The 15,333-nt window shown below is 43.5% G+C and overlaps 1 protein-coding gene across 2 annotated transcripts in view; it reads left to right on the plus strand.

The window, feature by feature from the left end:
- The window catches only part of LOC141175935 (ninjurin-1-like), a 92,501-nt gene extending 77,565 nt beyond the window's left edge, over positions 1–14,936 (plus strand). For both annotated transcript variants that reach the window (XM_073659928.1, XM_073659929.1), the window contains exon 4: positions 14,360–14,936. In XM_073659928.1, coding sequence (XP_073516029.1) covers positions 14,360–14,507 — 148 coding nt within the window. In that variant the 3' untranslated portion in view covers positions 14,508–14,936. The remainder of the gene's footprint in view (positions 1–14,359) is intronic.
- Positions 14,937–15,333: the final 397 nt, after the last annotated feature.

The raw sequence follows: 15,333 nt of genomic DNA on the forward strand, positions 1-15,333 counted from the left end.
TACTCTATAGAGAGGGTGAATATAGAGAGTGCTCTGCATTATATACTCTATAGAGAGGGTGGATATAGAGGGTGCACTGCATTATATACTCTATAGAGGGGGTGGATATAGAGGGTGCACTGCATTATATACTCTACAGAGGGGGTGGATATAGAGGGTGCACTGCATTATATACTCTACAGAGGGGGTGGATATAGAGGGTGCACTGCATTATATACTCTATAGAGGGGGTGGATATAGAGAGTGCTCTGCATTATATACTCTATAGAGGGGGTGGATATAGAGAGTGCTCTGCTTTATATACTCTATAGAGGGGGAGGATATAGAGAGTGCTCTGCATTATATACTCTACAGAGGGGGTGGATATAGCGGGTGCACTGCATTATATACTCTATAGAGGGGGTGGATATAGAGAGTGCACTGCATTATATACTCTACAGAGGGGGTGAATATAGAGAGTGCACTGCATTATATACTCTACAGAGGGGGTGGATATAGAGGGTGCACTGCATTATATACTCTACAGAGGGTGGATATAGAGTGTGCACTGCATTATATACTCTACAGAGGGGGTGGATATAGAGAGGGCACTGCATTATATACTCTATAGAGGGGGTGGATATAGAGGGGTGCACTGCATTATATACTCTATAGAGGAGGTGGATATAGAGAGGGCACTGCATTATATACTCTATAGAGAAGGTGGATATTGCGGGTGCACTGCATTATATACTCCATAGAGGGGGTGGATATAGAGGGTGCACTGCATTATATACTCTATAGAGGGGGTGGATATAGAGGGTGCACTGCATTATATACTCTATAGAGGGGGTGGATATAGAGAGTGCTCTGCATTATATACTCTATAGAGGGGGTGGATATAGAGAGTGCTCTGCATTATATACTCTATAGAGGGGGTGGATATAGAGGGTGCACTGCATTATATACTCTACAGAGGGGTTGGATATAGAGAGTGCACTGCATTATATACTCTATAGAGAGGGTGGATATAGAGGGTGCACTGCATTATATACTCTATAGAGGGGGTGGATATAGAGAGTGCACTGCATTATATACTCTATAGAGAGGGTGGATATAGAGAGTGCACTGCATTATATACTCTATAGAGAGGGTGGATATAGAGGGTGCACTGCATTATATACTCTATAGAGAGGGTGGATATAGAGAGTGCTCTGCATTATATACTCTATAGAGGGGGTGGATATAGAGAGGGCACTGCATTATATACTCTACAGAGGAGGTGGATATAGAGAGTGCTCTGCATTATATACTCTACACAGGGGGTGGATATAGAGGGGTGCACTGCATTATATACTCTATAGAGAGGGTGGATATAGAGAGTGCACTGCATTATATACTCTATAGAGAGGGTGGATATAGCGGGTGCACTGCATTATATACTCTATAGAGAGGGTGGATATAGAGGGTGGACTGCATTATATACTCTATAGAGAGGGTGGATATAGAGAGTGCTCTGCATTATATACTCTATAGAGGGGGTGGATATAGAGAGTGCTCTGCATTATATACTCTATAGAGAGGGTGGATATAGAGAGTGCTCTGCATTTTATACTCTATAGAGGGGGTGGATATAGAGGGTGCACTGCATTATATACTCTATAGAGAGGGTGGATATAGCGGGTGCACTGCATTATATACTCTATAGAGGGGGTGGATATAGAGAGTGCACTGCATTATATACTCTATAGAGGGGGTGGATATAGAGGGTGCACTGCATTATATACTCTATAGAGGGGGTGAATATAGAGAGTGCACTGCATTATATACTCTATAGAGGGGGTGGATATAGAGAGTGCACTGCATTATATACTCTACAGAGGGGCTGGATATAGCGGGTGCTCTGCATTATATACTGTATAGAGAGGGTGGATATAGAGAGTGCTCTGCATTATATACTCTACAGAGGGGGTGGATATAGCGGGTGCACTGCATTATATACTCTACAGAGGGGGTGGATATAGAGAGGGCACTGCATTATATACTCTATAGAGGGGGTGGATATAGAGGGTGCACTGCATTATATACTCTACAGAGGGGGTGGATATAGAGAGGGCACTGCATTATATACTCTATAGAGAGGGTGGATATAGAGAGTGCACTGCATTATATACTCTATAGAGGGGGTGGATATAGAGAGTGCTCTGCATTATATACTCTACAGAGGGGGTGGATATAGCGGGTGCACTGCATTATATACTCTATAGAGGGGGTGGATATAGAGGAGTGCACTGCATTATATACTCTATAGAGAGGGTGGATATAGAGAGTGCACTGCATTATATACTCTATAGAGAGGGTGGATATAGAGAGTGCACTGCATTATATACTCTATAGAGGGGGTGGATATAGAGGGTGCACTGCATTATATACTCTATAGAGGGGGTGGATATAGCGGGTGCACTGCATTATATACTCTATAGAGGGGGTGGATATAGAGAGTGCTCTGCATTATATACTCTATAGAGGGGGTGGATATAGCGGGTGCACTGCATTATATACTCTATAGAGGGGGTGGATATAGAGGGTGCACTGCATTATATACTCTATAGAGAGGGTGGATATAGCGGGTGCACTGCATTATATACTCTATAGAGGGGGTGGATATAGAGAGTGCACTGCATTATATACTCTATAGAGGGGGTGGATATAGAGGGTGCACTGCATTATATACTCTATAGAGGGGGTGAATATAGAGAGTGCACTGCATTATATACTCTATAGAGGGGGTGGATATAGAGGGTGCACTGCATTATATACTCTACAGAGGGGCTGGATATAGCGGGTGCTCTGCATTATATACTGTATAGAGAGGGTGGATATAGAGAGTGCTCTGCATTATATACTCTACAGAGGGGGTGGATATAGCGGGTGCACTGCATTATATACTCTACAGAGGGGGTGGATATAGAGAGGGCACTGCATTATATACTCTATAGAGGGGGTGGATATAGAGGGTGCACTGCATTATATACTCTACAGAGGGGGTGGATATAGAGAGGGCACTGCATTATATACTCTATAGAGAGGGTGGATATAGAGAGTGCACTGCATTATATACTCTATAGAGGGGGTGGATATAAAGAGTGCACTGCATTATATACTCTATAGAGAGGGTGGATATAGAGAGTGCACTGCATTATATACTCTATAGAGAGGGTGGATATAGAGAGTGCACTGCATTATATACTCTATAGAGGGGGTGGATATAGAGGGTGCACTGCATTATATACTCTATAGAGGGGGTGGATATAGCGGGTGCACTGCATTATATACTCTATAGAGGGGGTGGATATAGAGAGTGCTCTGCATTATATACTCTATAGAGAGGGTGGATATAGAGAGTGCTCTGCATTATATACTCTACAGAGGGGGTGGATATAGAGAGTGCACTGCATTATATACTCTACAGAGGGGGTGGATATAGAGAGTGCACTGCATTATATACTCTCTAGAGGGGGTGGATATAGAGGGTGCACTGCATTATATACTCTATAGAGGGGGTGGATATAGAGAGTGCGCTGCATTATATACTCTACAGAGGGGGTGGATATAGAGATTGCGCTGCATTATATACTCTATAGAGAGGATGGATATAGAGAGTGCTCTGCATTATATACTCTATAGAGGGGGTGGATATAGAGAGTGCTCTGCATTATATACTCTATAGAGGGGGTAGATATAGAGAGTACACTGCATTATATACTCTATAGAGAGGGTGGATATAGCGGGTGCACTGCATTATATACTCTATAGAGGGGGTGGATATAGAGGGGTGCACTGCATTATATACTCTATAGAGGGGGTGGATATAGAGAGTGCACTGCATTATATACTCTATAGAGGGGGTGGATATAGAGAGTACACTGCATTATATACTCTATAGAGAGGGTGGATATAGAGGGTGCACTGCGTTATATACTCTATAGAGGGGGTGGATATAGAGGGTGCACTGCATTATATACTCTATAGAGGGGGTGGATATAGAGGGTGCACTGCATTATATACTCTATAGAGAGGGTGGATATAGAGAGTGCACTGCATTATATACTCTATAGAGAGGGTGGATATAGAGAGTGCACTGCATTATATACTCTATAGAGGGGGTGGATATAGAGGGTGCACTGCATTATATACTCTATAGAGGGGGTGGATATAGCGGGTGCTCTGCATTATATACTCTATAGAGAGGGTGGATATAGAGAGTGCTCTGCATTATATACTCTACAGAGGGGGTGGATATAGAGAGTGCACTGCATTATATACTCTACAGAGGGGGTGGATATAGAGAGTGCACTGCATTATATACTCTATAGGGGGGTGGATATAGAGGGTGCACTGCATTATATACTCTATAGAGGGGGTGGATATAGAGAGTGCTCTGCATTATATACTCTATAGAGGGGGTGGATATAGAGAGTGCTCTGCATTATATACTCTACAGAGGGGGTGGATATAGCGGGTGCACTGCATTATATACTCTATAGAGGGGGTGGATATAGAGAGTGCTCTGCATTATATACTCTACAGAGGGGGTGGATATAGAGAGTGCACTGCATTATACACTCTATAGAGGGGGTGGATATAGAGAGGGCACTGCATTATATACTCTATAGAGGGGGTGGATATAGAGAGTGCTCTGCATTATATACTCTATAGAGGGGGTGGATATAGAGAGTGCTCTGCATTATATACTCTATAGAGGGGGTGGATATAGAGAGTGCTCTGCATTATATACTCTATAGAGGGGGTGGATATAGAGGGTGCACTGCATTATATACTCTATAGAGGGGGTGGATATAGAGAGTGCACTACATTATATACTCTATAGAGGGGGTGGATATAGAGGGTGCTCTGCATTATATACTCTATAGAGAGGGTGGATATAGAGGGGTGCACTGCATTATATACTCTATAGAGAGGGTGGATATAGAGGGGTGCACTGCATTATATACTCTATAGAGGGGGTGGATATAGAGAGTGCACTACATTATATACTCTATAGAGGGGGTGGATATAGAGGGTGCTCTGCATTATATACTCTATAGAGAGGGTGGATATAGAGGGGTGCACTGCATTATATACTCTATAGAGAGGGTGGATATAGAGGGGTGCACTGCATTATATACTCTACAGAGGGGGTGGATATAGAGGGTGCACTGCATTATATACTCTATAGAGGGGGTGGATATAGAGAGTGCACTACATTATATACTCTATAGAGGGGGTGGATATAGAGGGTGCACTGCATTATATACTCTACAGAGGGGGTGGATATAGAGGGTGCACTGCATTATATACTCTATAGAGGGGGTGGATATAGAGAGTGCACTACATTATATACTCTATAGAGAGGGTGGATATAGAGGGGTGCACTGCATTATATACTCTATAGAGGGGGTGGATATAGAAGGTGCACTACATTATATACTCTATAGAGGGGGTGGATATAGAGGGTGCTCTGCATTATATACTCTATAGAGGAGGTGGATATAGAGAGGGCACTGCATTATATACTCTATAGAGGGGGTGGATATAGAGGGTGCTCTGCATTATATACTCTATAGAGGGGGTGGATATAGCGGGTGCACTGCATTATATACTCTATAGAGGGGGTGAATATAGAGGGTGCTCTGCATTATATACTCTATAGAGAGGGTGGATATAGAGGGTGCACTGCATTATATACTCTATAGAGAGGGTGGATATAGAGAGTGCTCTGCATTATATACTCTATAGAGGGGGTGGATATAGAGGGTGTACTGCATTATATACTCTATAGAGGGGGTGGATATAGAGAGGGCACTGCATTATATACTCTATAGAGAGGGTGGATATAGAGAGTGCTCTGCATTATATACTCTATAGAGGAGGTGGATATAGAGAGGGCACTGCATTATATACTCTATAGAGAGGGTGGATATAGAGAGTGCGCTGCATTATATACTCTATAGAGGGGGTGGATATAGAGAGTACACTGCATTATATACTCTATAGAGGGGGTGGATATAGAGAGTGCGCTGCATTATATACTCTATAGAGGGGGTGGATATAGAGAGTGCTCTGCATTATATACTCTATAGAGGGGGTGGATATGGAGGGTGCTCTGCATTATATACTCTATAGAGGGGGTGGATATAGAGGGTGCTCTGCATTATATACTCTACAGAGAGGGTGGATATAGAGGGGTGCACTACATTATATACTCTATAGAGGGGGTGGATATAGAGAGTGCTCTGCATTATATACTCTACAGAGGGGGTGGATATAGAGAGGGCACTGCATTATATACTCTATAGAGAGGGTGGATATAGAGGGTGATTATATACTCTACAGAGGGGGTGGATATAGAGAGGGCACTGCATTATATACTCTATAGAGAGGGTGGATATAGAGGGTGCTCTGCATTATATACTCTATAGAGAGGGTGGATATAGAGAGTGCACTGCATTATATACTCTATAGAGGGGGTGGATATAGCGGGTGTACTGCATTATATACTCTATAGAGGGGGTGGATATAGAGGGTGCACTGCATTATATACTCTACAGAGGGGGTGGATCTAGAGAGTGCTCTGCATCATATACTCTATAGAGAGGGTGGATATAGAGAGTGCACTGCATTATATACTCTATAGAGAGGGTGGATATAGAGAGTGCTCTGCATCATATACTCTATAGAGAGGGTGGATATAGAGGGTGCACTGCATTATATACTCTATAGAGGGGGTGGATATAGAGAGGGCACTGCATTATATACTCTACAGAGAGGGTGGATATAGAGAGTGCACTGCATTATATACTCTATAGAGGGGGTGGATATAGAGGGTGCACTGCATTATATACTCTATAGAGGGGGTGAATATAGAGAGTGCACTGCATTATATACTCTATAGAGAGGGTGGATATAGAGGGGTGCACTGCATTATATACTCTATAGAGGGGGTGGATATGGAGGGTGCTCTGCATTATATACTCTATAGAGGGGGTGGATATGGAGGGTGCACTGCATTATATACTCTATAGAGGAGGTGAATATAGAGAGTGCTCTGCATCATATACTCTATAGAGAGGGTGGATATAGAGGGGTGCACTGCATTATATACTCTATAGAGGGGGTGGATATAGAGAGTGCACTGCATTATATACTCTATAGAGGGGGTGGATATAGAGAGTACACTGCATTATATACTCTATAGAGGGGGTGGATATAGAGGGTGCACTGCATTATATACTCTATAGAGGGGGTAGATATAGAGGCTTGCGTAACCTGGTAAGTGAGGGGTTAATGGAGGTATCGATGGAGGTGGTCATGGGGTGGGAAGGTCTCTCACATCCTCTCTATACTCATCTAACATCATCTATTTTTATGTCGATTATTTGTATTTAGATTTTTAAAAGTTTTTTTTAAAGTTTTGAAACTTTAAAGATGACAACTTTGTTGTGAGACTTTTCCTCCTTGCTGACTTCCCCATTCCTCAGATCGGCCTCATTGTCTCTTATTGTTAGTGCACCAGTTGACCCTGAAGGGTCCAGAGCGGCCGCAGCCCCCGTCACTCCAGATCTCTGACCTGTGAATGTGCCATTATACATATCCATTCTCTATGATAACACACAGCCCGGGAATATTCACCCCTCCCCCACTCGCCGCCACATTAGGCACCATCATACAGAACAGACAGATCTATGCGACGCCTGATAGAAATGCATTGGCTTTTCCGCTAAAGAGCCTCTGACGGATCGGCCCTGACAATTTTTTAGTAATTGTTTATTTATTCATTAACTTATGCTGCGGCGTTTGGCATCGTATAGGGAGGACTATCTCGCCATGGAAAAGCGAGCGGCTGGACAGATGGCGTCCGACAGAAGAGAACGGGCGGCAATTAAAAGGAGATTCACTGTAGAAACATCATTAGGTATACAGCGACACCAGACCCTCCATATCCTCCGCCATCGCCCCGCGCCGTCTTGTGCTAGTCAGGGCTACAAATGCTCTGCTGCCTGAAAAAACGCATCCATGTTGGGACATGAGGGGTTAATAGAAGCAGATCTCCCCATTCAGGTCCTCTGGGGGACCCGGCGCCTCCATGTATGGATTTTAATAGGAAATGTGTAATATTTCACTTCACCTGCGGAGGCGCTGCAGGGAAAAAGGAAACCTCCTTCCAGGATGGTTCATAGATCACAGGTGATCGGAGGGATCTGTGCAAAGATCCTTACTGCAAGGGATCGTCAGCGAAGACAACCCTGGTGGGCTGCACAGGACTATATGGAAATGGGAGCTTATATTAGGGTTTTTTTTTTATTGTCCACGTGAAAAAAGTAAAATAAAATAGAGAAAATGTATTAAAAAGGTATAAATATCTATATCTATCTATCTATTATCTATTATCTGTCTCTATCTATTATCTACAGTTGAAACCAGAACTTTCCATCCACTATATAAAAAGACACATATGATGTTCTTCTTCGGGTCATTGTCCATTTGGAAGACCTATTTCTTCCCAAGCTTTACCTTCCTGGCTGAAGTCTTGAGATCTTGCTTCAGTATTGCCACATAATCTTCTTCTCTCATGATGCCATCTATTTTGTGAAGTGCACCAGTCCCTCCTGCAGCAAAACAACCCCACAACATGATGCTGCCACCCCCATGTTTCACAGTTGGGATGGTGTTCTTATTCTTAGGCTTCCAAGCTTCTCCCTTTTTTCCTCCAAACGTAGCGATAATCATTATGCCCAAAAAGTTCAATTTTAGTTTTATCAGACCACAGGACAGGTCTCCAAAAATTAAAGTCTTTGTTCCTTTGTGCATTTGCAAACATTAATCAGGCTTTTTTATGTTTCTTTTGGAGTAATGGCTTCTTCTTGGCAGAGTTGGCCTTTCAGCACATGTTGATACAGTACTCGTTTCACTGTGGATAATGACACAATCTTACCAGCTTCCGCCATCACCTTCACAAGGTCTTTTGCTTTTGTCCTTGGGTTGATATGCACATGTCGGACCAATGCGCGTTCATCTCTGGGACACAGAACCCATCTCCTTCCTGAGCGGTATGATGGATGGACATTCCCATCTTGTTTGTACTTGTATATAATTGTTTGCACAGATGAACGAGGCACCTTTAGGTATCTTGAAATTGTACCCAAGGAGGAGCCAGACTTGTGCAAGTCCACAATTCTCTTCCTGATATCTTGGCTGATTTCTTTAGACTTTCCCATGATGCTACACAAAGAAGCAGTGTGTTTCAGGTGTAAATTAAAATACATCCACATGGGTGTCTCTAATTATCTCAGATGTTGCCAAAAAAAAATATCAGAAGCTTCCAAGCACATGACATCATCATATGGGCAGTCCAGAATTGTTTAAAGGCATAGTTATCTTGGTGTATGTAAACTTCTGACTTTGCAGTAAGTAATAAAAATGCCTTAAAACATTCTCTCTCTCTCATTATTCTGGTATTTTGCAAAAATTACAAATGCTGGTAATCCTAATTGACCTAAAATGGGAAAGGTTTATTCTGATTTCATGTTAGATATTGAGAAAAACATCATATGTGTCTTTTTATAGAGTGTATGGAAACTTCTGGTTTCAAATGTATATATTATCTATCTCTCGCTCTGTCTGTCTATAGATATACATATATATACGGTCTATCCTTTAATGGAAAGCAGCACCAGTGACATTGAGGCGGAATACATTGTTGCAATATTGTCTGCAATGTATCAACTCCGATCAGGACATGGAACTGTTACATTGTTTCTCCAGTGTTGTCAGTCTTGAGGGAAGGCGTCCTGCCCCCCACGATTGGTGAAGGGGGCCAGCTTGGCCTGGAGACCCCTTTACAGCCCCTCCTAGTCCCAGTACTGGCCTGTCTGCCGGTAACCTGGTATCTAATCTTTCTAGTATCATCTCCTACCACTTTGATTGTCTGACTGGTCATCTCATTTACATATAATTAGTCCAGCAGAAAACTTAATGAGAATAATTTGCATATATAAATATGGCTCTAAGATGCCGGCACGGCCGCGGCCCTCCCGGACAAGACCTGTCCTGATTAGTTATGTCAGTAGTGTGCAGTCACCAGAGCGGCCATAATGAAAATTCTTAGTAAAAACTGATATAGAAATCTGAAAATGGAGTGCAACTCCCATCGGAGCATCGGGGATGTACTGTAACCCCACACAGTGCCCCTAGAGGAAGAACGGAGCACTGCACCAACTACATTCTGGACCCACTCAATTGTGCTTGATTCATTTCTTAAAGGAATTGTTCAATTAATAAAATATATACTTAAAGGGGTTGTCCAGTTCTTTTAGTACTAAATGTCCGAGCATGGCCAAAAAAAACAAAAACAATTTAACTAATCTAACTTTGCTTCTTTGGGGTCCAAGTTTTCTCTCTTGGTGGGACTTCTGCAGCCAATGATACATTCTGATTGGCTGCAGTGGTCACCACTGGAAGAGAAGACTCAGAGCCCAGCAGGGGATTCAGAGCCAGTCAGAGCAGAATTAACAGATGAACGTGGTTTCTCTTTTTTAGGCAATTCCTGGGATGTTTGGAACAAAAATGAAGTGGACAATCCCTTTAATTTATACAACTTTTTTAATAAACTTTGAAGATGCCACAATCTTAAAATATCGGCTCCAGTTGTGAGATCTAATGGCTCCACTTCTTGTCTTGTGATTGTCATGTGTCGGCACGTGACCCAAGAAATGTCTGAAGGGGGCTGGCCGGCTGCTTATTTCAATAGCTAAGCCAGACCCTTTTTTTTATGACAGCCAATGCATAGACAGAGAAGGGGGCTGGCTAGTGAAGTGAGTAGTCAGCCAGCCCCCTTCACAGATTGCCCGTGTGTAGAAATGGAGCTTCAAGAACTTAGGTCTAGAATGGATATGATATCTGCTCCAGTCCCGAGATCTAGTAGCTCCATGAATGGTCCCATGAATGAAATAGGACAGAGTTTCCTGTATTGGCACGTGATCGGAGCAGGTTGTGAAGGGGGCTGGCTGACAGCTCAGTTCAATAGCTAGGTCAGCCTCTTTATAACAGGTGATACATAGAAAGAGGAGGCAGCTGGCCAATTGTTCATTTCAATAGATAAGTAATCCTCTTTATAACAGGTGATACATAGAGAAGGGGGATGGCCCATTAGATAATAAGTCAGCTGCCTCTTTATAACAGATGATACATAGATAGAGGAGGGGGCTGGCCAGGTGCTCAGTTCAATAGCTAAGTCATCCTCTTTATAACAGGTGATACATAGATAGAGTAGGGGGCTGGCCGGTTGCTCATTTCAATAGATAAGTCATTCTCTTTATAGCAGGTGATGCATAGATAGAGGAGGGGCTGGCCGGCTGTTCATCTCAATAGCTGTGTCATCCTCTTTATAACAGGTGACACATAGATAGAGAAGGGGGCTGGCCAGCTGCTCATTTCAATAGCTAAGTCAGCCTCTTTATAACAGGTGATGATATATAAATAGAGAAGGGGGCTGGTCAGCTGCTCTTCTCAATAGCTATGTCATCCTCTTTATGACAGGTGACACATAGAGAAGGGGCTGGCCGGCTGCTCAGCTCAATGGCCAAGTCATCCTCTTTATAACATATGATGCATATATAGAGGAGGGGGCTGGCCGATTGCTCATTTCAATAGATAAGTCATCCTCTTTATAACAGGTGAAACATAGAGAAGGGGGATGGCCCATTAGATAATAAGTCAGCTGCCTCTTTATAACAGATGATACATAGATAGAGGAGGGAGCTGGCCAGCTGTTCATTTCAATAGCTGTGTCATCCTCTTTATAACAGGTGATGCATAGATAGAGAAGGGGGCTGGCCGGCTGCTCATTTCAATAGCTATGTCATCCTCTTTATGACAGGTGATGATATATAAATAGAGAAGGGGGCTGGCCGGCTGTTCATTTCAATAGCTGTGTCATCCTCTTTATAACAGGTGATTCATAAATAGAGAAGGGGGCTGGCCGGCTGCTCTTCTCACTAGCTATGTCTTCCTCTTTATGACAGGTGATGCACAGCCAGCAATGAGCCCACACAAAATGATGCAAGTCCTGGTCCTGTATCTGTACGTGTATGTCTTACTCTAATGTAGCACAACGCCCCCTGGTGTCCTCGCCTGGCATTATACTCGCAGGCACATGCAGCAGCCGGCGATCGCTCCGGCTTACCCATCTGTGTACGCACCAGATATCCATAAATGACCGGTAATAAGAAGCCTTTTGAGGCCTGAATCCGCCGCGTTCTGGAATAATCCGGGACTGCGAGCCCCTAACTTGATAAAGCTCTCATCAATCATTATTTAAAGGGATTCAACAAGTGGATATGGTCACTTTGTTAACAAAGAATTAAGTCTGAATCTCAAAGCAAATCAGTCTCCGCGCGCGCCCAGCGGGGAGCCAACGGCTGGCAGATATTAAGAGCCACCAGATTTAGAGATACTTAGAAATATTTAGTATATTTCTTCGAACAGCGAATGTAAAGCTTGCCAAAGAAAAGATTAGTCTGTTGAAAGATTTGCTGCGCCTGGACGGGGCTTTTCTCATTATTATTTGCAGCCGGGGAGAAAGGTAAAATCCAAAGTGATAAAATATTTGTATATAAAGGTCCTTATCACCGAGCAATGGACAATTATATAAAATATCGGAGGAAGAGTAATGGCCGCCTCTTAGTATACGGTATATCGGCCCCAATAACATTGACAAGTAATTATCCAATCCCGACCTTCTTCTCTCCGGCAGAAGACGATACATTTGTTTCCGATGAGACGTTTCGCCGTCTTCTCCTCCGTATATCAGGATAATGGTTTAATTCATTGACCCAGCTGGGATCCGACGCGCCAGATTAGAAAGGATAAAGCCTCGGACTTCAGGATAAAGCTCATTTTCTTTAGCTTTTCTTCCTCGTCCCCTTTTATTAAATGCAGAGGGGTCTTTTTTTTCCAGTTTTATCCTGCAAATACTGAGGTGTAGGAGTTAAAATATTAAATATACTTTAATGCGGATCAAGTGATTGGCAAGGATCAGGTTATGCAGCTGGTTTGTTATCGTCACAGCGCCATACATCCAGCGGTGGCCATGCCTGGTATTGCAGCACAGCTCTGTTGCTTTTTCTTTGCTAGATTTTATGAAATTGTATAAATCATCAACGTTAAATCTCCAAAATCCCATAAGGGTCCCAAAAAATAGATGCATGGTTTAGCACCAGTCCTCATTGCCAATTAAGACCTCATTCACACGTCCGATTTTAACGTACGAGTGCATCCATGTTTTGCTTTCTATGGGGCCATTCACATGTCTGAAAATTAAGGAGACCAGTCCGAGGGTGGGATCAAAATCTGCAATGCAAGTCAATGGGTCCGTGAAAAAAAAGCAGACTGCACTCCGATGACATTCGAGTGCAGCCCGATTTTCCCAGACTGTGAGAAAGGAGAAGGTGGAGATTTTTTTTTTTTTTTTTTAACACACTCTGATCAGAATAACTGGTGAGAATGAGGCTTTTATACTGTACATACCCAGCTGCAATACCGGACACAACCTACGCACAAGATTGGCGCTGTTTTGAGGGAAAAAGAACAGACCCTTCTTTATTAACGTCACACAACCCCTTTCATTTAAAGGGGTTTTCCTAAGTGATTGCATATTGCTAACATATGTTCTCACTTTATGAATGGGGCCGATGGGGTTAGGGTTAGGGTTCTTTGCAGCTTTCTTTGCAGCTTTCCCTGTGCACATAGATATAAAAGAATGATATATCCCACTGATAGGCAAGGGGCGGACATATTATTGCACAGAGGAGGTCAGGGGGCCACTGCCACCTCCATAGCAGGAGGAATTGTGCATAATTGGACAGTAAAGGGCCCATGTATAGGGGCCCTTTTCTGTCTGTGCCCGCCATTTCTTTTTAAGATGGGAATATCTCCCCTAGGGGTCACCCCGACCCTGTCCCCGATATTGCACCCTATTATCTCCATATACTTCCCGTTGGGTGACCTCAGCCCTATGCAGAACCCAGGTGACGCAGAACCCAGGTGACGCAGAACCCAGGTGACGCAGAACCCAGGTGACGTTCCCTACTATTCCCCTTACTTCCGGTCTTCGGACGCTTCCTAAAACTCTACAGGAAAAGCAAAATAAGCCCATTTATCTCCCGAACTGCTAAACTGCCAACTTTTAGTCTTCATGGTCTGCAGAGTGAGAGCGGCCCCGTCTCGGGGGGCCACGTTATCATTACAATTAGAGGCTAGAGCTAGTTGTGTGCCGGCGCGTTGCCTTTGATCATTGATCTCCCTTCATCTCCTCTCGTAGAGTCCACCTGCTGAATAACATTGTGACCGGGCTAATCTTAATTATCACAGCTGTCAATGTGTTCATCACTGCCTTCTGGTTCTCTCCTCTTCACTCGACCCCCGAGGACCACCACTTTCTCGCTGTAGAAGCGCCTGCCGAGTGTTAACAGGATCCGTCTAACCTTCTGCGAAGACCGAAGGGTTTTCCGAACGACGTAGGATACATTTACGAGGCTCAAGAAGCCGTCCGGGAAGGCGGAGGATTACCGGATCTCCGGGAGGCGTCGGTGGAGATAAGACTTTGCTCCAATGTAAGACGCAAAAAGTATCAAGTTATATTGTTACAACTTTGATGAATCGGAATCCAGAATTGATACAAATATTGACTCATTGTTACACCCAAAGTCAACGTGCCGCCGAGATTGGACGGGGAAATCGAGGATCCTACGTTGGGCGTAACCCTTGAAGAACCCAACCTTAACTTTGCCCATGCTGGTTCTCTACTGGATGATTAAAGTTATACTTGGTCCTCCTGGGATTCGCTACTTTTTTTGTGTTCTCCACCATAACAATATTGGAAATGTGCATTTGTCCTGGAGCGTATATCATTAAAATCATTCCAACAATTCTTGTCTTTAATTTTTTTTTAACTGTCACAGGTTTTTGCCACCTAATCTGAGAGTAGCATGATGTAGGGGCAGAGCCCCTGATGCCAGGGATATGTTACTTGCTGGTTTGCTGGCTGTAGTTTTGATAAAAAAAACGACAGGAGATTATCACTAGCGGACTAGTAAAGCGGCTGCCATGTAGTCCAACCACGCCCCCACTCTTGATTGGCAGCACAGTGTCCACAGAGAGCAGCCAATCAGTGGGGTTATACAGGGCTCAGCATTCAGAGCTCTGCTAGATCTACAGCAGAGAAAACAAGAATTTTATCAAAACTGTAGCAAGCAGCCCAGTAAGTGACACATCACTGGAATCAGGATCTCTGCC

Source organism: Phyllobates terribilis, unplaced genomic scaffold, assembly GCF_046119375.1.
Source record: "Phyllobates terribilis strain yellow unplaced genomic scaffold, ASM4611937v1 Scaffold_14__1_contigs__length_39327217, whole genome shotgun sequence".
NCBI classification, from domain to species: domain Eukaryota; kingdom Metazoa; phylum Chordata; class Amphibia; order Anura; family Dendrobatidae; genus Phyllobates; species Phyllobates terribilis.